Below are 24,004 nucleotides of genomic sequence, written 5' to 3' on the forward strand. Positions count from 1 at the left end.
TTTATTGTTCATTCTGAATGTGAACCTGGCCTCATTCAACGTTCTCCTAAATCCTGCCAATCTGCTGTTGTCCAATAGCGCCCCCTCTAGGGATCCAGGAGGAACAGCAGTCCCATACAGATGACCAGCAGAAGAAACAACAGGTCTCATATAAAGTGTGCCCCTTCAACAACCAGGTGTAGTGCATCCTAGAATGCGGTTGGAGGTACAGGTGACGGTTGTCTTGAATTCAGCTCTCACCAGAACCACATAGGACAGGCCTGTTAAATCAGGTCAACTTTCCAGGGAGATTGATTTACTATACACTTCATTGTTACAGCATAATAACCACTGTCGCAATGTCATAACAAAATAGCAAACATACAAACCCACTGTCGCTGGACCAGACAGGACTGGCAAAAAGTGCTCTTCAATGACGAGTCACGTTTTTGTATCACCAGGGGTGATGGTCGTATTTATTGTCGAAGGAATGAGCGTTACAACGAGGCCTGTACTCTGGAGCGGTATCGATTTGGAGTTGGAGGGTCTGTCATGGTCTGTGGCGGTATGTCACAGCATCATCGGACTGAGCTTGTTGTCATTGTACGTGGTACCTTTCCTGCAGGCTCATCCTGACATGACCCTCTAGCATGACAATGCAACCAGCCATACTGCTCATTCTGTGCGTGATTTCCAGGAATGTTAGTGTTCTGCCATGGCCAGCAAAGAGCCCAGATCTCAATCCCATTGAGCACATCTGGGACCTGTTGAATCGGAGGCTATGGCTATGGCCATTCCCCCACCAAAAATGTCTGGGAACTTGCAGGTGCCTTTCTGTAAGTCACATGTCTGTGGAACTTGTTCTTTTTATGTCTCAGTTGTTGAATCTTATGTTCATACAAATATTTACACATGTTAAGTTTGCTGAAAATAAACGCAGTTGACAGTGAGAGGACGTTTATTTTTTTGCTGACTTTATTTGGTTTAAAATATACTTAAGTATCAAAAGTACATGTCATTTCTAAAATATACGTACGTATCAAAAGTAGAAGTAAAAGCATAAATCATTTCAAATTCCTTATATTAAGCAAAGCAAACTGCACCATTTTCTTGTTTTTAAATGTACGGAAAGCCAGGGGCACACTCCAACATTATTTACAAAAGATGCATTTGTGTTTAGTGAGTCCGCCAAACCATAGGCTGTAGGGATGACCACACGTTCTCTTGATAAGTATGTGAATTTCACAACTTTCCTGTCCTGCTAATCATTCAAAATGTAATGAGTACTTTGGGTTGTAAGGAAAACTGTATGGAGTAAAAAGTACAGCATTTTCTTTAGGAATGTAGTGAAGTAAAAAATATAAGTAGTAAAGTACAGATACCCCCCCCCAAAAAAAAATACTTAAGTAAAAATAGTTTAAAGTACTACTTAAGTACTTTACACCACTTCTACCTAGTCATCACGCATGGATCCCTGGGTAAAAACAAATAGGTTAACATAAGTCATGACATCACACACTGTGAAAACACTTATAGGTGGGGCCTTGACTTTTTCTTGACTAAGTGACCTTAAAGAGAGCTCTCAGCCAGGCTGCAGTTTTAGGCTGTAAATACGGTCAGAATTTTCTATGTCAACATCCCTTGGCCCTAAAATAAAGGACATCTATAAAGGAGGGGGAAAACACAGAGACGGACACTTGCCACAGCAGCAAGATCCATATGACATTGAAAGGAGCCATTTTCCTCATCCTCATCTGCTCCCACCCACTATCCACTAGACAGTCATCAGCTCCACCCTTTCTATCGCTTCAACCGCCACACCCAATCAGCCATGTAATCTCCAGGTCCCACCTTCCTGACATGACCTACTATCCCCCCTCCCACATGCTAGAGAGTGGCCTGTTCCCTCTGCCCCCCGGGTCCCTGCCTGCTTTCCCCAGCCCTGAACACTGGTCTTTCCCCCGGATGAGACTGTACTGATCCACATCCACTGTGACTGTCCAGAGACTGCATAGAGATGCCTCTGTGTAGTAGAGACATGCATAAGTGCAATGCTTAGACTATATGTTATGTTGATGAGTGAGTATTTTCCAAATGCATAACATCAAGTCTAATTGTTTACAATTACAACTGACTTGATATTTTATTTCTCTGTTGAATAGTGTCAGGCCATTTGGTTGGCAGAGAGACAAAGTGCCAGCTAGGAAATGTTTGCATTTTTACAAATATTTTGACATATTTTCTTTCATATGTTTCACATACTCTAAAACTACTTCCATCCTGGACAATCAAAGCACAATAATGCTGTGGAAAAGTAACCGCAGCAGAATGTATTTTTTACTGCATGAATACTTCTAATTGAAACATGTGCATGCAAAAACATACAGAAGCACTATAAAATAAAATGTATTGCATAACTTATACAGTATGTTGTTTACAGACAGCTACAGTGAGAACTTTGGCAGAACACAAATGTGTCCCTCAGGTTTTTTTTGCCACTGGGCCTACTCAAAGTATATTTGTAATTATTTTTGACAAGCAGAATTAGTCAGCACAGAAGATCAAAGACATAAATCAGCATGAATGCGTTATGCAGAGGACTGTCTGCTGTCCATGGGAAGATCTCAATTGCATACTCCTCACATCTTCTCAGAGGTCCCTCCCATCTGACCTTTTCCTCTGGGTTTTGAGGAGGAGAGAGGATGTGATTATGTAATTGAGATTCTCAGCATTTAAGATGGACTGAATCAAATGAAACCTGTGAATATAATACTGTACAAAGTAACACACTGTTTTATATTAAAATCTCATAATAGATCATTAATTAAATTTGTTTATTTTGTGCATTCTTCATTGAGAAAGTGATATTTACCATCAAGAAGTATACTTATAGAATATGTAAATTAACTTAACTTTGCAACATGATTTGTCTGCTCATCCTATTTCTCATGTCCATATCCATTTTCCTGTAATACATACAGTATTACAATATTATTAAGTACTGATCACAGCAGGGTTAAGTTAGTTTTTTCCATTACAAAAGCAAATTACAAAATCAAATAAATTATGACTTTCGCTTATTATTGCAATCGATCAAAGCATAAACAATGCTGGATTTCAAGCAAGTAGAATGTTATGGTAATGAAGGCACTTTCACAAGATATTCAGTTCCTCTCTGGATTTGTATGTGTGTGGGTAGGCAAAATTTCACTACTTTTCTCAATTGAACTTAGTTTCATATCCTGGAATCAGGCTGTTGCCAGGGCAAAGTGTGCCCTCTAACCATTCCCTTTAGTCATTAAGTAATACATCTCGTCTGTCAGTGTATTACATTTTGAGCCAGTGATATAATTATTATAGAATATTTAAATGAACTTTGCAACATGATTTGTCAGGGTACGTCTCATCAATTTAATACCCATTTCCATTTCCCTCTACATCTTTTAAATGTACACACAGTATTACAATATGATTAAGTACTGATCATGACAGGATTAAGTTTGTTTGCCATGAGAGCAAATTAAAAAAGGAAACAAATCATGACAAGCTTATTATAGCAATCGATCAAAGCAAGTAGAACATCATTGCACTGAGGGCACATTTCCAAAATATTCAGTTCCTCTCTCTGTGTATGTGTGCATCATTTTGGTACTTTAACAACATTGAACTTTGCTTCATATCCAGGAATCAGGCTGCTGCCAGAGCAAAGCGTGTCCTCTAACCCTTTCCTAAAGTCATTAAGTAATACTTAGCATCATCGTCGTGGCTAAATGAAATATCCTTCCAACCCCTCTTCCTCATCTTCCTCTTCAAAACTGCTGCTCCGGCTCCTTAGCGCTCTCCGCAGATGGTTCCAAAACAGTTCCTGGGCCTAGACCGACTCAGTGCAGTCTGACCCCGGCCACTGCAGGTAGGTCTTCTTCAACATGACCTTTCTCATACGGTGGTAAGCTGAGAGCTGCCTTTCAGCGATGGGGTCCAGGAATATGAGCAGGGGCACATCCTGGAGCTTGAGTAAGAGCCTGTAGATGGCCTGTTAATCACGCAGATGGTCTTGCGGCTGCTGTACACGGTGGAGACGATGTTGTCCACAATGTTGCGGCCCAGCTCAAAGTCACGGTGGTGCAGGCACAGCCGGAAAGAGGCTCCGTTGCCCTCCAGGTTGGGAAGTAGCTGGTCTACTAAGCAGGATTATAGTCAGCAGTAAAATCACAGTGGTTGTGGTGGCTTAAAGGTACTCACCCAGGTCCAGGTAGAAGACATTGGTGTCAAAGTTGTATATGGTTTGTTGGAGTTTTTTTCTGGGCAATGCAGTCAATAGAGTAAGACTAACTGGACTCTCTGGTTTGTCAAAGTCCAGTTCTGAAGATCGCTGTTGAGGCAGTTACAACTAAGAGGAATATTACGCAGAGCCTCCAGCACATTCTCATCTAAGGATTACATTACGTTTTGGTTGAGAAGCAAGATCTCCAGCTCCGTCAGATCCCTGAAAACCTCCTTTTGAGAATAACTGGACACGCATGTTCCTTGCGCTGAGCTCAACTTCTGCAGATTTTTGAAGATGCTCATCTGCAGCTGCATCACCCCAAAGTCAACTTGGTCAGATTGTCAAAAGTGTCCGCTGCGAGGTGTAGGGTCTTCACATTTGGTGTGTGGTGGAAAGCAAAAGAGTGTGGTTCTTGATTTGATCCTGTTCTTTGAGAAAGTGGAGGCATCTCAACTGGTTGAAGAAAAGATACAATAAACCTCTGATTGTTGGACAGTTGGAAAGTGTGTTCTTCCGCAATGACATAATCCCATTGCTTCCCAGAGACAGCTTTTTAAAAATGTAACCTTTGTACTCAAAAGGCTGCATAACTCCATGAGCAGATTGTGAGTCTTCAACCCCATACCAGAAAAGTCTATGTTCCCAGCTCTAACATTGCTAATGTTCAAAAGCTTTGGCACTGTGACATTGGTTGAATGCAAACGCATGTAGTTTAGCTTCCGCAAGTCCAGACCTTGGAAAGCCCTTGAAGGGAGCTGGTCATTGTAGGAGAGATCCAGTAGTAGTATATGGCTATGGAATCCCCACTCACATGCTAAAGTGGCCAGTTACAGAGATAGAGGGTGGTGAGGGACTCTGGTAGGTCTGAATGGTTATAATGCTGGATGGACGTTAGATTGTTATTGCACAGATCTAGTCTTTTCAACTTTAGTGAGTCACAGATTCTGCCACCGCTGAGAAGTTGTTCAGGTATTTCTGCTGTAATATGAGGACATCCAGATTGGAGAGTGAGGAGAAAATACCTGGAGGGAGCCTAATCAGTGAGTTATTATTTAGTGACAGGTTGACAAGGTTTTTGAGGACTTGAAATACAGAGGAGCTGAGATTTTATATTTTTTTCAAGGACATGTTTAGGCTCTTCAGTTGGATCAGATTTTGGGATGTCTGGTTGTCTATGGTTTCCAGATGGTTATTGTCAATCTGAAGCGTCCTGAGGTTTGGAAGATGGTCGAAGGTATTTACATTACATCTTTTAGCCTGGCCATGTTGTCTGACGTGTGCAGCAGGAAAGGGAAAAGGTGAGTAATGTTCTATATCTAGTCTGAACTCTTTCCAATGAGAATCTTGTCCTTTAATTAAAAGCACATTAACATCATTTTAATTAAGTTCCAGGAAATGTTTGCATTGGGAAAATAAATGTGTTATTTTTGTTTCTTCAAATGACTATATTCTCCATAGGTATGCATGCCAATAAGCCAGCTCAATTGGGAAGGGAAAAACACATTTTAGTGACTTTACAATACATTTCTCAGTGACTTCATTGGAAAATAAAAAAATAACTGTGCCATTGTTAATTGTTAGTTCTCTTGCAGTTTTATGTTCCTCTTTTCCATTAGGTATTTTCCTTCACCATATCACGATACACCTCAACCTTATGGTGCCATTGTTCTGCTTTACCAAATGAGGAGTTACAAACTACACACCAGTCAGAGATACACTTAAACTGCATCTTTTTATTAAGAGCTTTGCAATAGCCCTTTTTGACTTTCAATGATGCTCTATCTCCAATGAACCATTGAAAAGTGAATACAGAAAAGTACAAAGATCTTTTATAGCCAAGATACACCCCTCTCAACTTGCATGACGAACCACAGATCTTAGGAACAATTCACAAAGGTTAAGATTTGTGTGAAAGATATCTATAAAACATAGCAGACAGTTACTGCTGTGTCAACAGTTCTCATTGTAAAGACCAGTGTCTGGCCACCTCGTACTCCAAACTGGAACCCGTCTCACCCTGGTACGGTATAGCACAAAAACATTACCTTTACTATCTGGAATGCTCTTTAGGCTTTATTACCCAAAGACATCGTAAATCTCCTCTGTCAGTGCTATCTCATAGAGGCCCATCCTCAGTGGAACACACACACACAATAGTTAACAGAATACTATATTCTGTTGATTAAAACAACCATTCTAATGCAATACAAAGATTATAATCTTACCAGCACTATAACAGAATGTTGCAATTTTCCACGACAATCTCACCTCAGACATCTCCCAATGATGTCTTTGTAAATTGGACAAAGATCACAGTTTTGTTTTTAAATAATTGTTTTTGTTGTTGTTGTTTTATGGACAGTGATAGTCGAAGATGTAGAGGGGAAGCAGATACAGAGAGGACGGGTTGAGAGGGAATTGTTTCCACATCACCAGGTGTATACAGTGCGAAACAGAATAACAACAAAGAAATCCAGAAAAACACATGTCAAAAATGTTATAAATTGATTTGCATTTTAATGAGGAAAATAAGTATTTGACCCCCTCTCAATCAGAAAGATTTCTGGCTCCAAGGTGTCTTTTATACAGGTAACAAGCTGAGATTAGGAGCACAATCTTAAAGGGAGTGCTCCTAATCTCACTTTGTTACCTGTGTAAAAGACACCTGTCCACAGAAGCAATCAATCAATCAATCAGATTCCAAACTCTCCACCATGGCCAAGACCAACGAGCTCTCCAAGGATGTCAGGGACAAGATTGTAGACCTACACAAGGCTGGAATGAGCTACAAGACCATCGCAGCTTGGTGAGAAGGTGACAACAGTTGGTGTGATTATTTGCAAATGGCAGAAACACAAAAGAACTGTCAATCTCCCTTGGCCTGGGGCTCCATGCAAGATCTCACCTCGTGGAGTTGCAATGATCATGAGAATTGTGAGGAATCAGCCCAGAACTACACGGGAGGATCTTGTCAATGATCTCAAGGCAGCTGGGACCATAGTCACCAAAAGAACAATTGGTACCACACTACGCCGTGAAGGACTGAAATCCTGCAGCGCCCGCAAGGACCCCCTGCTCAAGAAACCACATATACATGCCTGTCTGAAATTTGCCAATGAACATCTGAATGATTCAGAGGACAACTGGGTGAAAGTGTTGTGGTCAGATGAGACCAAAATGGAGCTCTTTGGCATCGACTCAACTTGCCGTGTTTGGAGGAGGAGGAATGCTGCCTATGACCCCAAGAACACCGTCAAACATGGAGGTGGAAACATTATGCTTTGGGGGTGTTTTTCTGCTAAGGGGACAGGACAACTTCACCGCATCAAAGGGACGATGGACGGGGCCATGTATCTTCAAATCTTGGGTGAGAACCTCCTTCACTCAGCCATGGCATTGAAAATGGGTCGTGAATGGGTATTCCAGCATGACAATGACCCAAAACACACGGCCAATGCAACAAAGGAGTGGCTCAAGAAGAAGCACATTAAGGTCCTGGAGTGGCCTAGCCAGTCTCCAGACCTTAATCCCATAGAAAATCTGTGGAGGGAGCTGAAGGTTTGAGTTGCCAAACGTCAGCCTCGAAACCTTAATTACTCAGAAGATCTGCAAAGAGGAGTGGGACAAAATCCTACCTGAGATGTGTGCAACCCTGGTGGCCAACTACAAGAAAAGTCTGACCTCTGTGATTGCCAACAAGGGTTTTGCCACCAAGTACTAAGTCATGTTTTGCAGAAGGGGTCAAATACTTATAAATTAATTTGCATTTTAATGAGGGAAATAACATTTTTTTGACATGCGTTTTTCTGGAATTTTTTGTTGTTATTCTGTCTCTCACTGTTCAAATAAACCTACCATTAAAATTATAGGCTGATCATTTCTTTGTCAGTGGGCAAACGTACAAAATCAGCAGGGGATCAAATAGTTTTTTCCCTCACTGTATGTGGTCCAGTGTCTTGGGGGCTAACCATTACACCAGACTGCCACAGTTTTGTGACATGTAATTTTAGTGTGTACCGTATATTGTAATTATAGTATTTTTACTTTTTTTATTTTTTATTTAACCTTTATTTAACCAGGTAAGCTAGTTGAGAACAAGTTCTCATTTGCAACTGCGACCTGGCCAAGATAAAACATAGCAGTTCGACACGTACAACAACACAGAGTTACACATGGAATGAACAAAACATACAGTCAATAATACAGTAGAAAAAGAAGAAAACAAAGTCTCTATACAGTGAGTGCAAATAAGGGAGTTAAGGCAATAAATAGGCCATGGTGGCGAAGTAATTACAATATGGCAATTAAACACTGGAATGGTAGATGTGCAAAAGATGGATGTGCAAGTAGAGATACTGTGGTGCAAAAGCAGCAAAATAAATAAATACAGTATGGGAATGAGGTAGATAGATGGGCTGTATACAGATGGGCTATGAACAGGTGCAGTGATCTATGAGCTTCTCTGACAGCTGGTTCTAAAAGCTAGTGAGGGAGATGGGAATCTCCAGCTTCAGTGATTTTTGCAGTTTGTTCCAGTCAGTGGCAGCAGAGAACTGGAAGGAAAGGCGACCAAAGAAGGAATTGGCTTTGGGGGAGACCATTGAGATATACCTGCTGGAGCGTGTGCTACGAGTGGGTGCTGCTATGGTGACCAGCGAGCTGAGATAGGGCGGGGCTTTACCTAGCAGAGACTTGTAGATAACCTGTAGCTAGTGGGTTTGGCGACGAGTATGAAGCGAGGGCCCGCCAACGAGAGCATACAGGTTGCAGTGGTGGGTAGTATATGGGGCTTTGGTGACAAAACGGATGGCACTGTGATAGACTACATCCGTTTTGCTGAGTAGAGTGTTGGAGGCTATTTTATAGATGACATCGCCGAAGTCAAGTATCGGTAGGATGGTCAGTTTTACGAGGGTATGTTTGGCAATTCTAAATTAAATTTTTGATTGGAGATGCTTAATGTGAGTCTGGAAGGAGAGTTTACAGTCTAGCCAGACACTTGTAGTTATCCACGTATTCTAAGTCAGAGCCGTCCAGAGTAGTGATGCTGGATGGGCGGGCAGGTGCGGGCAATGATCGGTTGAATAGCATGCATTTAGTTTTATTTGCGTTCAAGAGCAGTTGGAGGCAACAGAAGGAGAGTTGTATGGCATTGAAGCTCATCTGGAGGTTAGTTAACACAGTGTCCAAAGAAGGGCCAGAAGTATACAGAATGGTGTCGTCTGCGTAGAGGTGGATTAGAGAATCACCAGCAGCAAGAGAAACATCATTGATGTATACAGAGAAGAGAGTCGGCCCGAGAATTGAACCCTGTGGCACCCCCATAGAGACTGCCAGAGGTCCAGACAACAGGCCCTCCGATTTGACACACTGAGCTCTATCAGAGAAGTAGTTGGTGAACCAGGCGAGGCAATCATTTGAGAAACAAAGGCTGTTGAGTCTGCCAATAAGAATGTGGTGATTGACAGAGTCGAAAGCCTTGGCCAGGTCAATGAATACAGCTGCACAGTAATGTCTCATCGATGGCGGTTATGATATCGTTAAGGACCTTGAGCGTGGCTGAGGTGCACCCATGACCAGCTCAGAAACCAGATTGCATAGCGGAGAAGGTACGATGTGATTCAAAATGGTCAGTAATCTGTTTGTTAACTTGGCTTTCAAAGACCTTAGATGCAGGGTAGGATAGAAATAGGTCTGTAGCAGTTTCGAAAAATGTTATAGTTAGGAGTGGAAATTTCAAGGTTTTTGGTGGTCTTCCTAAGCCAGGATTCAGACACGGCTAGGACATCCAGATTGGTGGAGTGTGCTAGGGCAGTGAATAAAACAAACTTAGGGAGGAGGCTTCTAATGTTAACATGCATGAAACCAAGGCTTTTACGGTTGCAGGAGTCAACAAATGAGAGAGCCTGGGGGATGGGAGTGGAGGTAGACACTGCACGGCCTGGATTAACCTCTACATCACCGGAGGAACAGAGGAGGAGTAGGATAAGGGTACGGCTAAAGGCTAACAGAACTGGACGCCTAGTACTTTCTTAACAGAGAAAAAAAGGAGCAGATGTCTGGGCAAGGTAGAATATATTCAAGGCATAATGTACAGACAAAGGTATAGTAGGATGTGAATACAGTGGGGGTAAACCTGTGCATATAGTGATAATGAAAGAGATATTGTCTCTAGAAATAACATTTAAACCAGGTGAGTTCACTGCGTGTGTGGGGGGTGTAACTAAACTGTTAGCCGAGGAGTGTTGTGCAGTGCAAGAGGCTCTACAGTGACTGCTAGCTCGTGGCTTCGGAATGTATTCGATGGGCCTCGTAAGCCAACAGTCCGTTGTGCTCTAGACAGCTAGCATTCAGGGAACGTTAGCTGCGAAGGTGAGAAAGTTCAGAGCTTGCGATAGGAATCCGGGGATATGGAGAGAAAAAAAATAAGTCCGGTATGCTCTGGTTGAATCGCGTTGTACAAACTGGCGAGAGCTTTCCAAGCTAAGGTTAGCTGATGACCGTTCGCTGACTAGTTTATGTTGGAGAGATTCCAGTAAGAGGCAAAGAAAAATACGTTAGAGAAAAAGCAGGTCCACACCACATTGGGTGAGGTGGGTTGCAGGAGAGTATTTTGAAGTACGTGTTTAGAAAAATATAAAAAGATATGCAAAAAATATATATATATACATGGGACACGACGAAGGACAAATACGTCTGACTGCTACGCCATCTTGGATATATATGATATATATTATGATACATATTATATATGATACATATTTATGTAATTATAGTGTACAGTATATAGTGTTTAAAAATATTACACTTTAGTCAATTCGTGAAGTAAAATTCCAATAACATAATTTAAAAGTGATAATTTAACTAAAAATCATCCCATCCTTCGAATGGTACATTTACATTACACATTTCCGTTGCCATACTCCTTAGCCAAATACATTTAAACTCAGTTTTTCACAATTCCTGACATGTAATCCTACTAAATATTCCCCGTCATAGGTCAATTAGGATCACCACATTATTTTAAGAATTAAATGTTAGAATAATAGTAGAGAGAATGATTTACGTCAGCTTTTGTTTTTTTCATCACAGTCCCAGTGGGTCAGAAGTTTACATACACTCAATTAGTATTTGGGTAGCATTGCCTTTAAATTGTTTAACTTGGGTCAAACGTTTCGGGTAGCCTTCCGCAAGCTTCCCACAATCAGTTGGGTGAATTTTGGCCCATTCCTCCTGACAGAGCTGGTATAACTGAGTCAGGTTTGTAGGCCTCTTTGCTCACACATGCTTTTTCAGTTCTGCCCACAAATTTTCTATAGGATTTAGGTCAGGGCTTTGTGATGTCCCTCCAATACCTTGACTTTGTTGTCCACAACTTTGAAGTGTGCTTGGGGTCATTGTCTATTTGGAAGACCCAGCAGTTGCTTCTTCCTTGCTGTTGATGTAGGACTTGTTTTACTGTGGGTATAGATACTTTTATACCTGTTTCCTCCAGCATCTTCACAAGGTCCTTTGTGGTTTTCGCACTAAAGTAGGTTAATCTTTTGGAGACAGAACGCATCTCCTTCCTGAGCGGTAGGACGACTGCGTGGTCCCATGGTGTTTATACTTGATTACTATTGTTTGAATAGATGAACGTGGTACCTTCAGGCATTTGGAAATTGCTCCCAAGTATGAACCAGACTTGTGGAGGTCTACATTTTTTTCTGGAGGAGGTCTTGGCTGATTTCTTTTGATTTTCCCATGATAACAAGCAAAGAGGCACTGAGTTTGAAGGTAGGCTTGAAATATATCCACAGGTACACCTCCAATTAACTCAAATAATGTCAACTAGCCAATCAGAAGCTTCTAAAGCATTGACATCATTTTCTGGAATTTTCCAAGCTGTTTAAAGGCACAGCCAACTTAGTGTATATAAACTTCTGACCCACTAGAATTGTGATACAGTGAATTATAAGTGAAATAATCTGTCTGTAAAACATTGTTGGAAAAATTACTTGTGTCATGCATAAAGTAGATGTCCTAACCGACTTGCCAAAACTATAGTTTGTTAACAAGAATTGTGTGGAGTGGTTAAAAAATGTGTTTTAATGACTCCAACCTAAGTGTATTTAAACTTCCAACTTCAACTGTACATGTAGGTAGTTATTAAAGTGACAATGGTTTAAAGAGGGAAGGGGAGGGGGCAAATCAAATAGCCTGGGTAGCTATTTGACTAGATGTCCATTAGTCTTATGGCTTGGAGGAAGAAGCTGTTTAGAAGCCTCTTGGACCTAGACTTGGCTGTGCAGTAGCAGAGAGTATAGTCTATGACTAGGGTAGCTGGAGTCTTTGACAATTTTTAGGGCCTTCTCTGACCCAGCCTGGTGTAGAGGTCCTGGATGGCAGGACGCTTGGCCCCAGTGACGTACTGGGCAGTTCGTACTACCCTCTGCAGTGCCTTGCGGTCGGAGGCCAAGCAGTTGCCATACCAGGCAGTGATGCAACCATGCTCTCGGGTGCAGTTGTAGAACCTTTTGAGGATCTGAGGACCCATACCAAATCTTTTCAGTCTCCTGAGGGGGAATATGTCTTGGTGTGCTTGAACCATGTTAGTTTGTTGGTGATGTGGACACCAAGGAACTTGAAGCTCTCAACCTGCTCCACTGCAGCCCCGTTGATGAGAATGGGGTCGTGCTCTATCCTCTTTTTCCTGTAGTCCACAATCATCTCCTTTGTCTTGATCACGTTGAGGAAGAGGTTGTTGTCCTGGCACCACATGGCCAGGTCTCTGATCTCCTCCCTATACGCTGTCTCGTCGTTGCCTATGATCAGCCCTACCACTCTTGTGTCATTGGCAAATTTAATAATGGTGTTGGAGTCGTGCCTGGTCGTACAGTCATGAGTGAACAGAGAGTACAGGAGGGGACTGAGCACGCGCCCCTTCACATGAATTATTAGAATATCACTTACTATTCTGTATTTAAATCAGTTTTGTAGTGGTAAAAAAATGAAAGGTGATGGGTAACCTATAATATCCGGTGGGCGATGGAGATAAGACAAACAAACATTGATATAAACAAAAACGTTTTACATTGTTAGAACTGTATTGTTAGCATGTTGATTGCATTTTAAATAGGCATATAGGGAAGATAGGCCATGTGGATATGTTCATATTTAAATATCTCCTTTTTTAAAGTTCTTAACTTGTTCGATAAGATTAGTACAGATTTTCTCAGGAGACCCCACATGGGGCCCAACCCCAAGTTTGGGAACCACTGTACTAACCTCTCTCTGTCTCTTCTGCTTCCTTCTGCATGCATTGCAGCCTGCCTCAGCCTCACCACTGAGGCTTCTATCACACCAACAGCGTCATTGCATTTTGGACCAGAATTACACCAGAATAACATTCATTTCCAATGAAACGCTGCGTTTGCCTTGCAGCATTGTGCGTTCGTTCGGTGTGGTGCTATGCTATCGAACGTATGTATCGAACGTATGCTCAAACTGTATGTGTAGATGGTTTGACAGAAGTTGGGTGAACATTGAACTTTTGTTGCATACATATCCAGATGATGCTGCATACTATGGTGTGTTTGAAGCGTGAGAGCTACATCACGGGTCTGTCTCAGTAGCCTACTCTCTGCAAAGAAAAGTTATTGTGAGAATTTAGTAGTCTATTTGGTGCTCAGTTTAGGCACTGTTTGAAGCTGCAATATGTAACTTTTTGGGCCACCCGATCAAATTCACGTAGAAATGTTATTTGTTGTTTTATACACCAGCTTAAAACAGCTGAAAATACAATATTTTTGGTTATGGAAAATATTTTTCACAGTGGTTTACAATTATTCTCTACACTATACTTCCTTGTTTGTCACATAAACTGAGATTAAGCTATTAGAATTTTAGCAATACATTTCTGAATATTTCACTTTAACGTTAGCTTCTTAAGTCCTCTTAGCTGGCTAAGGAATACTATCCAGAGCCCATCAATGTTACTGCAATATAAGTCTGCTGCCAGCTGACTGATCTATGAACAACTCTTTACAAGTTGTGCACTCATTGTCATAGTGGGTTTTTGTTTGTTTGGGGATGTCTGTAGACATGGCAGGAGAAGTGGGCCGGTTAAAAAAATTGTCTGGCATATCGCAAACCCACTGTCAGCAGCGTCTCTAGTTGCATTCTTGAACAGGTGTTGTGCCGAAAATCTCCCCCCTGACAGAATCCCCACCACCACCACCCACCCACCCACTCCCTAAACAGAGGAGGGAGTGAAATGTAGGCAAGCAATAAACATTTCAGAACAACTACTAGTCGAATAGGACATGGGAGTGATGACGAATTTTGGCAAAGAGATTTATTTATAGACTAATACACTTGAAACAAATAGCCAAACCAAAAACTGCAGACATTAGTGCCTCCCCCGCGATCAAACCGCCATAAAAAAATAAAATGAAACGCAACCTAATGTGATCATTGACAGCTGCCTTGAAGGACACGAATAGAAAATGCTTTCTGCTACTAAGATCAGTTAAATGTGGGCTAAACTGACCAGAGTTTAGAGCCGAAATCTCCACTAGCAAGCAAGTTGCAGCAATGAAAAATTGAGTGTGTGCACGCTCAAGCGAAGAGGGGGGATTCTGGCAGGGGGAGATTTTCGGCACAACACCTGCTCTGAGCTGGGGTAGTCCGTTTCATGTCTCAGGCCCTCGGCCTGCGCTGCGTGAGGGCGGAGTTGGCCGTTTGAGGGAGTGGTTATTGTGCTGCTAAAAAGGAAAATCCGAGGGACACAAGCAAACATAACGAACAAACCACTGTTAATGATTCCACTTGTTCACAGAGGCAGGCTGATTAGAACTCAGATCAAGAAGATAAATAAGCCTTCTGAGCTTTGATCGACGCTGGAAGCAATATTTAGAAGTTGAACAACTTGCATAATCTACAACTTTCATTAATTAACCTATCATAATCCATCATAACATAATTTGATTGAGTTATCAAATACTTTTGTTATTTTTAGGAGAGTCTATATATATATAACATTAAAGTAAAGCAAAATCATATCTGAAGTCCCATATAATCTTATTGAAAAGCCCCCAGTCCCGCTTTACCTGTGCTCTGAGGGCTGTGTCATGTTGGTCCTTTCTGCTACGTTATGAAAGTGTGTCTCTTAATACTTGATTAATGACTGACACGATTTTCACTTTGGTTGTACAGAAAGAGGAAGGACAACTGACCCGACACATTCAATTGATAGTTGCTCTCCATTTATTGTTCTTTATTTACACCGAGAGGGAGAAGAAAACCCAGGGACTCCAGTCAAGAATGTGCCGAAAAAAGCTTTGGTAGAAAAGCACATTCTTGACTTTTCTACCTCTGGATTTTCGTCTCCATCTCTAAGGAAATGAAAAAAAGTGGAGAACAACTTTATTTTGAATGTGAAAATTGTGCTTTATTGAAATCTGAAACATCTCAATCAGGTCATTTTCCGACAAGCAAATACACACCATTGGATAATGATAAAAAACACCACTATATAAAGTACCTCATAGTAGTAAACTATAATGTATAGTTTAAGGTACGGTTCTTTAGTAGTATAATGATATTATTAGAGTATTGCACAGCCCATAATAAATATAGGATGGACTGGCCACAGTCAAGGCAATACTTCAACAAAGTTGTGTTCAAAGCATAGGATATTCCAACCAGGCTGTGACATTGTACCTGTGACGTCAGGTACACTGTTTTTTTCCCATGACTGGATGCATGATTGTCATTAAGCCTGTACCTATTACCCTCATTTAACCAATCAGCCTCTCATCTTCTGCTCCCTGGCCATCTGACAGAGTCCGCAGAAAGGCAGGCAGGTCATGACTACCCAGTCATCACACACGGAACCCTGAGTAAAAACATAAAAGATTAACATGTCAAGCATAACATAAACACCATGACAACACTTATATGGCCTTGACGTTTGCTTGACCACATGACCTGAAAAGTAAAATCTTAGTCAGGTCGCAGTTAGGCTATAAATAGGGTCAGAGTTTTTCTTGGTCGGGTCATGTTGTCAGAAAAAACTCCTGACCCTATTACAGGGGAGTTCTGTAAAGGAGGGTGTAGAGAGAACAGGGGGGGACCCATAAGGTTGACTTGTCTAAACTCTCATCTCTTTGCATTCTTTTTTTCACCATCTTTTTTTTGCATTCTATGGTCTGCAGTAGAAAAACAGAATGAAAACACCCAGTTGTGGCTAACTGTAAACTTGCACATCCTTGACTGCATTGTTTTTTAATAGGAATAGCCAACTGTTGACTCCTTCAGTCTTCACTACTAGACTAAGGCCAGTATTCAATTAAATCGGAGGTTATAGGCATTGCAGCTCAGGCAATGTTCCTGTGTTCACAGAGATCCCACTCACGGTAAATGCTACATATATTGTCTCAATTGGATTGCCTTTAAAAAACGCAATGCCTATCAACGAGAAAGATCGGATTGATTCCCAGGCTTACACTATATACTATACTCGCTAACATTCAGTTAGTGATAAAGGAAATATTTAAATTACAACTCTTTGAGGAGGCTTAGAATTGTATTTTTCCCATTATATGTAGGTCCTGGACATAGGTTTTGTATTGAGGATGTAGTAGGGTCACTCACAGAGATGCGGTATTTGCTCCGGATGCTTGTCCTCAGGGCGATCAAGGCTCCAGGGAGGAAAGGCACACAGCAACTGTCCCCATTGTCCTGTGCAACTTTACAGCCCAGGATACAGGGCACGAAGATCGCACACAGACCTGGAAGAAAAAACATTTAAAGTCACACACTGTCTCCACCATTAATTGTTGGTGTGGCCGTTTGAGAGGTCATCACAGTTACATTAGTTGTGCAGAACTCCTGATACCGAATAACCTCACCCAGTCTATGGATTTTTAAACAGTGTACTCAACACAATGCAAACATTGTGCATATGCATAACTTTACACACACAGAGGGGGACTCACAGATGCCGCAGTCATCGCAGCAGTCACAAACGTTGGAGCTCCAATCTGAGGACCCAGAGGAGGTCACGGTGTAGTTGTTGATGGTGACCTGAGGCTGGGAGCTGATCACCATCTCACTCTGATAAGCCATTACTATCAGGGAGAAGAAGAAGACATTTGGACAAAGTTCTACATCCGTTTACACCTCCACACACTGATACCATTCAATATTCATATTCAAGCCGACTAGAGTCCCAATGGTTATCTCCTGCCACTTACCTGCTGGTGCTCAGTCCCTGTCAGTCTCCACTGGGGCCTTAGATATCCTGGGTGACCTTTGGGAAAAGCTGTGAATGGGAGCGCCACGGGGCCCTTTGCTCTTATACCCATGGTGACATCATTATATGGTGACAATGCCATTTCCATGAAATATGGCGAGACTACGAGTACCTGCGTTCTGCCCACCCATTTGGAACTGTCGGAACACCTCATAGAGAGAAATGTCAAATGTTTGGTTTCTGGGCGTAGAAGTTTCAGTCCTTTCAAGCTCTTTGGTTGTTGTTATCAGTATGGTAAATGGGACAAAGCAGGAACATAGTGCGTCACCTTGTACTGCAGCCACTCAGGTGTGTGCATGTGTGTGTTTAATGATGAATGTACAAGCCGAGGTTCGTGTTGTTTACACTCTCTTAAAAAATACATAGACTGGGTGAGGATAATCAAGACCAGCAATTCTGTACATCTAATGCAAGAGCGATGGCCATTAACAGACCCAACGGCCCCATCCAATATCAGAAATTGAACAAATTATCAGGGCAACAACACTACTGACAGGGCATTTTGGGGGGCCCTAAGGGAGATTTGGTTGGGGGGCGGCAGGGTAGCCTAGTGGTTAGAGCGTTGGACTCGTAACCGGTTAACCCACTGTTCCTAGGCCGTCATTGTAAATAAGAATTTGTTCTTAACTGACTTGCCTAGTTAAATAAAGGTAAAATAAAAATTGAGGCAAAACATTTTAGTGGCTCCCCTCTTGATGACGGAGAGACAAATGTATGTTTATTTCTTGCAATTCCACAAATTTTGCCATGGGGGGGAAGATAATTGTTTTGCAATTTTGTAACAAAATTCATGCAATTGTCTCATGGGGCAGAGGTTTAAAAAAATCTGTTTTACATGTCATTTCATGCAATTCTACCCATTTTTGCATGGGGTGGAGAGACATTTTTACAGTTTTAAAGAGAATTTGCTGCAATTCTACACACTTTGCCAAATTTATGCCAAATTAATATGATATCTGAGTGAGAATGATAGAACATATATGGGGTTTCCCTGGCTATTGACATTTGTGTGGTAGCTGTCAAGAAAACAATCATCTTCACAATTAAATCTCATACTACCCACTGAGGTCATTTTGACCAGGAGGCATATATTTTTTTTCATAGCCCATTCAGTTCTTCAAAATATTCATGACTTTGTCAATCAATTTATCAATCGATTAGGCCTACTTCTAGGATGCCTTTTAATTTCAGAAAGGATGTTCACGAAATGTCCATTTGATACCTTTCTGTTTTCTCAATGAAATTCAAATCAGCATTGGAAAAAGGCGCAAGTTTAAATTTGTTCAGCCTGAGCGAGTCTGACCACAAGTCGGAGACCACTATGATGACACACCAAATCGGTTTGATGGATCGCGGAAAAAGAGCAGGAATAGGCTTGTAGGCTACAGTCCAAGCTACTGTATGTCTTCTAATGGTGCAACTGCTGTTGGTATCCAAAGATTATCCAACTTGAATAAACGCTTGGAGGTAAAAGACGACAGTCGTGGTGTAGCCACGGGCGATACGGATATCGCTTATTTATATCTACATAGCTCATTGATGTGAATCACACTTCTGCTCTCATTTAGCTTATTGCACTTTACAGTTTGTGGTGGTTGTGGATGAATTTTCACAAATGTAGACTATATGTGTATTTTAATGGTTGGATTGAAGAAGTTTAAACTGCGTATCAAGCTTGTGTTTGTGACCAGTGGAGAGTCAGTGAAAAATAAGCTCTTACAGCAGCTGCCTAGTGCGAACCCCAGTCTTTGGAAAACAAGTTTGAGGGAGTTCCTGGTATTGTGCTCCATACTGTCAAAAATGACTTTAATTTAAGAAGACCACGAGTAGGGCTTTTATTGCTTAATCTACAGTAATTGGTACTGATTTTAAAAAAAACATGTCATAGGCCTACACTGTAAAAACAGAAAGACTTAAAACACCATGATTGTGAAGTGAAAGTAGTTTACCTGCAGCGCCTAGCTCCTCTCCCCTTCCCCAGGCGCTCTCATGTGTTGACTTCTGTAACCGTAAAAGCCTTGGTTTCATGTATGTTAACATTAGAAGCCTCCTCCCTAAGTTTATTTTATTCACTGCATTAGCACACTCTGCCAACCCGGATGTCCTAGCCATGTCTGAATCCTGGCTTAGGAAGGCCCCCAAAAATCACGAAATTTCCATCTCTAACTATAAAATTTTCAAACAAAATAGAACTGCCAAAGGGGGCGGAGTTGCAATTTACTGCAGAGATGGCTTGCAGAGTTCGGTCATACTATCCAGGTCTGTGCCCCAACAATTCAAGCTTCTACTTCTAAAAATCCACCTTTCCAGAAACAAGTCTCTCACCGTTGCCGCTTGTTATAGACCACCCTCTGCCCCCAGCTGTGCCCTGGACACCATATGTGAATTGATTGCTCCCCCATCAATCTTCTGAGCTCATACTGTTAGGTGACCTAATCTGGGACATGCTTCACACCCCGGCCGTCCTACAATATAAGCTAGATGCCCTCAATTTCACACAAATTATCAATGAACCTACCAGGTACAACCCCAAATCCGTAAACACGGGTACCCTCATAGATATCATCCTGACCAACCTGCCCTCTAAATACACCTCTGCTGTCTTCAAGCAGGATCTTAGCGATCACTACCTCATTGTCTGCCTCTGTAATGGGTCGTGGTCAAACGACCACCCCTCATCACTGTCAAACACTCCCTAAAACACTTCAGCGAGCAGGCCTTTCTAATCGACATGGCCCGGGTATCCTGGAAGGATATTGACCTCATTCCGTCAGAAGAGGATGCCTGGTTATTCTTTAAAAGTGCTTTCCTCACCATCTTAAATAAGCATGACCCATTTAAAACATGTAGAAACAGGAACAGATATAGCCCTTGGTTCACTCCAGACCTGACTGCCCTTGACCAGCACAAAAACATCCTGTGGTGTATTGTATTAGCATCGAATAGCCCGCGCGATATGCAACTTTTCAGGGAGGTTAGGAACCAATATACACAGGCAGTTAGGAAAGCAAAGGCTAGCTTTTTCAAACAGAAATTTGCATCCTGTAGCACAAACTCCAAAAGGTTCTGGGACACTCTAAAGTCCATGGTGAATAAGGGCACCTCCTCCCAGCTGCCCACTGCACTGAGGCTAGGAAACACTGTCACCACCGATAAATCCACGATAACTAAGAAATTCAATAACCATTTTTCTATGGCTGGCTGTGCTTTCCACCTGGCTACCCCTACCCCGGTCAACAGCCCTGCACACCCCACAGCAACTTGTCCAAACCTTGCCCATTTCTCTTTCACCCAAATCCAGATAGCTGATGTTCTGAAAGAGTTGCAATATCTGGACCCCGACAAATCAGCTGGGCTAAACAATCTGGACCCTCTCTTTCTAAAATGATAAGCTGCAATTGTTGCAACCCTTATTACTAGCCTGTTCAACCTCTCGTTCGTATTGTCTGAGATCCCCAAAGAATGGAAAGCTGCCGCGGTCATCCCCCTCTTCAAATGGGGAGACACTCTAGACCCAAACCGTTACAGACCTATATCTATCCTACCCTGCCTTTCTAAGGTCTTTGAAAGCTAAGATAACAAACAGATCACCGACCATTTCGAATCCCACCGTAACTTATCCGCTATACAATCTAGTTTCCGAGCTGGTCATGGGTGCACCTCAGCCACGCTCAAGGTCCTAAACGATATCATAACCGCCATCGATAAAGACAATACTGTGTAGCTGTATTCATCGACCTAGCCAAGGCTTTAGACTCTGTCAATCACCACATTCTTATTGGCAGACTCAACAGCCTTGGTTTCTCAAATGACTGCCTTGCCTGGTTCACCAACTACTTCTCAGACAGAGTTCAGTGTGTCAAATCAGGGGGTCTGTTGTACAGACCTCTGACAGTCTCTATAGGGGTGCCACAGGGTTCAATTATCAGGCTGACTCTTTTCTCTGTATACATCAATGATGTCGCTCTTGCTGCTGGTGATTCTCTGATCCACTTCTACCCAGACGACACCATTCTGTATACTTCTGGCCCTTCTTTGGACACTGTGCTAACTAACCTCCAGACGAGCTTCTTTGGCATACAACTCTCCTTCTGTGGCCTCCAACTGCTCTTAAATGCAAGTCAAATTAAATGCATGCTCTTCAACTGATCACTGCCCCACCTGCCCGCCCATCCAGCATCACTACTCTGGACGGTCTGACTTAAAACATGTGGACAACTGCACATAACTAAGTGTCTGGTGAGACTGTAAACTCTCCTTCCAGACTCACACTAAGCATCTCCAATCCAAAATTAAATCTAGAATCGGCTTTCTATTTCACAACAAAGCAACCTTCACTCATGCTGCCAAACATACCCTTGTAAAACTGACTATCCTACCGATCCTCGACTTCGGCGATGTCATATACAAAATAGCCTCCAACATTCTACTCAGACTACATCCAATTTGCTATCACAGTACAATCCGTTTTGTCACCAAAGCCCCATATACTACCCACCACTGTGACCTGCATGCTCTCGTTGACCTGTATGCTCTCATATTCGTCGCCAAACCCACTGGCTCCAGGTCATCTATATGTCTTTGCTAGGTAAAGCCCCAGATCACTGGTCCCCAAGGCAGCACCCACCCGTAGCATGCACTCCAGCAGGTACATTTCACTGGTCACCCCCAAAGTCAATTCCTACTTTGGCCACCTTTCCTTCCAGTTCTCTGCTGCCAATGACTGGAACAAATTGCAAAAATCACTGAAGCTGGAGACTCATATCTCCATCACTAACTTTAAGCATCAGCTGTCAGAGCAGCTCACAGTTCATTGCACCTGAACATAGCCCCTCGGTAAATAGCCCATCCAACTACCTCATCCCCATATTGTTATTCATTTTTTGCTCCTTTGCACCCCAGTATCTCTACTTGCACATTCATCTTCTGTACATCTCGCTCCAGTGTTTAAATGCTAACTTGTAATTACTTCGCCACTACGGCCTATTTATTGCCTTACCTCCCTTATTTTACCTAATTTGCACACAATGTATATAGATTTTTTACTATTTTGGTATTGACTGTACGTTTGTTTATTCCATGTGTAACTCTGTGTTGTTGTTTGTGTCGCACTGCTTTGCATTATCTTGGCAAGGTCGCATTGGAAATGGGAACTTGTTCTCAACTGGCCTACCTGGTTAAACCAAGGTGAAATAAAAAAATAAAAAAATAACTTTGTAGGCCTCCTTGCTCGCACCCCCACAACATGATGCTGCCATTCCCGTGCTTCACGGTTGGGAAGGTGTTCTTCGACTTACAAGCCCCCCCTTTTCCTCCTAACATAACGATGGTCATTATGCCCAAACAGTTCTATTTTTGTTTCATCAGACCAGAGGACATTTCTCCAAAAAGTACGATCTTTGTCCTCATGTGCAGTTGAAAACCATAGTCTGGCTTTTTTATGGCGGTTTTGGAGCAGTGGCTTCTTCCTTGCTGAGCGGCCTTTCAGGTTATGTCGATATAGGTCTTGTTTTGCTGTGGATATAGATTATTTTGTACCTGTTTCCTCCAGCATCTTCACAAGGTCCTTTGCTGTTGTTCTGGGATTGATTTGCACTTTTCGCACCAAAGTACATTCATCTCTAGGAGACAGAACGCATCTCCTTCCTGAGTGGTATGACAAGTGCGTGGTTCCATGGTTTTTATACTTGCGTGCTATTGTTTGTACAGATGAACGTGGTACCTTTAGGCGTTTGGAAATTGCTGCCAAGGATGAACCGTATTCGTATTACCCTCTGTAGTGCCTTGCAGTCGGAGGCCAAGCAGTTGCCATACCAGGCAGTGATGCAACCAGTCAGGATGCTCTCGATGGTGCAGTTGTAGAACCTTTTGAGGATCTGAGGACCCATGCCAAATATTTCAAGCTGTTTAAAGTCACAGTCAACTTAGTGTATGTAAACTTCTGACCCACTGGAATTGTGATACAGTGAATTATAACTGAAATAATCTGTCTGTAAACAATAGTTTGAAAAATGACTTGTGTCATGCACAAAGTAGATGTCCTAACCGACTTGCCAAAACTATAGTTTGTTAACAAGAATTTGTGGAGTGGTTGAAAAACGAGTTTTAATGACACCAACCTAAGTGTATGTAAACTTCCAACTTCAACTGTAAGTGTTAGGATACAGAGAAATTAAATGAAGTACTCTATATCACCCAAAGTGGTTCTTCAATCTGAATCTTTGTGTTTTTAAGAGAGTAGTTGGAAAACACGTTTTTGTGTTTCTGTGCATGTAAAAATCTGTGTCAAAACACAAAAAGAATGCTTTGGCATACTGTGTCACTCATAGAATCAAATGGTGAAATACAAATAGTTTACTGCTATCTATTGATTGATACTGATTCTTTAATAAATATTTTACACCAAAAAATCTAAAAAGATTTAGATACAGATCTGTTATATTTTCAAAAATATGTTCACA

General features: G+C 41.9%; 2 protein-coding genes and 2 pseudogenes across 3 annotated transcripts in view; 1 reads left to right on the forward strand and 3 right to left on the reverse strand.

The window, feature by feature from the left end:
• Nucleotides 1–3,578: 3,578 nt before the first annotated feature.
• LOC135521956 (toll-like receptor 13) lies at nt 3,579–4,658 on the reverse strand (annotated as a pseudogene).
• On the reverse strand, nt 4,619–15,359 carry LOC135523018 (leucine-rich repeat-containing protein 15-like; annotated as a pseudogene).
• Nucleotides 5,013–24,004, forward strand: part of LOC135521955 (C-X-C chemokine receptor type 3-like) — a 68,857-nt gene continuing 49,865 nt past the window's right edge. The window contains exon 1 of the mRNA XM_064947784.1: nt 5,013–5,544. The gene's annotated coding sequence lies outside the window, so the exon portion shown is untranslated. The remainder of the gene's footprint in view (nt 5,545–24,004) is intronic.
• cnfn (cornifelin) lies at nt 15,682–17,554 on the reverse strand. Of its 2 annotated transcripts, XM_064949787.1 has the most exons (4): nt 17,485–17,545; nt 17,227–17,358; nt 16,883–17,019; nt 15,682–16,124 (listed from the first exon to the last, which is right to left on the reverse strand). In XM_064949787.1, exons 2-4 carry the CDS (start codon nt 17,354–17,356, stop codon nt 16,035–16,037), a joined length of 357 nt encoding a protein of 118 aa, XP_064805859.1. In that variant the 5' UTR covers nt 17,357–17,358; nt 17,485–17,545; the 3' UTR covers nt 15,682–16,034. The 2 variants fall into 2 exon arrangements, with proteins under 2 accessions (XP_064805859.1, XP_064805858.1); XM_064949786.1 differs by having other exon boundaries at nt 17,227–17,554.

The sequence above is a fragment of the Oncorhynchus masou genome, chromosome 30, assembly GCF_036934945.1.
Source record: "Oncorhynchus masou masou isolate Uvic2021 chromosome 30, UVic_Omas_1.1, whole genome shotgun sequence".
NCBI lineage: Eukaryota > Metazoa > Chordata > Actinopteri > Salmoniformes > Salmonidae > Oncorhynchus > Oncorhynchus masou.

What these genes read in the sequence shown, in the direction of transcription:
- cnfn (XM_064949786.1), bottom strand. Translation starts at nt 17,356, where the DNA reads ATGGCTTATCAGAGTGAGATGGTGATCAGCTCCCAGCCTCAGGTCACC. An exon ending in CTGCGATGACTGCGGCATCT is followed by an intron (nt 17,020 to 17,226) that starts GTGAGTCCCCCT and finishes TTTTTCTTCCAG; the next exon opens with GTCTGTGTGCGATCTTCGTG. An exon ending in GGAGCAAATACCGCATCTCT is followed by an intron (nt 16,125 to 16,882) that starts GTGAGTGACCCT and finishes GTTTTTACTCAG; the next exon opens with GGTTCCGTGTGTGATGACTG.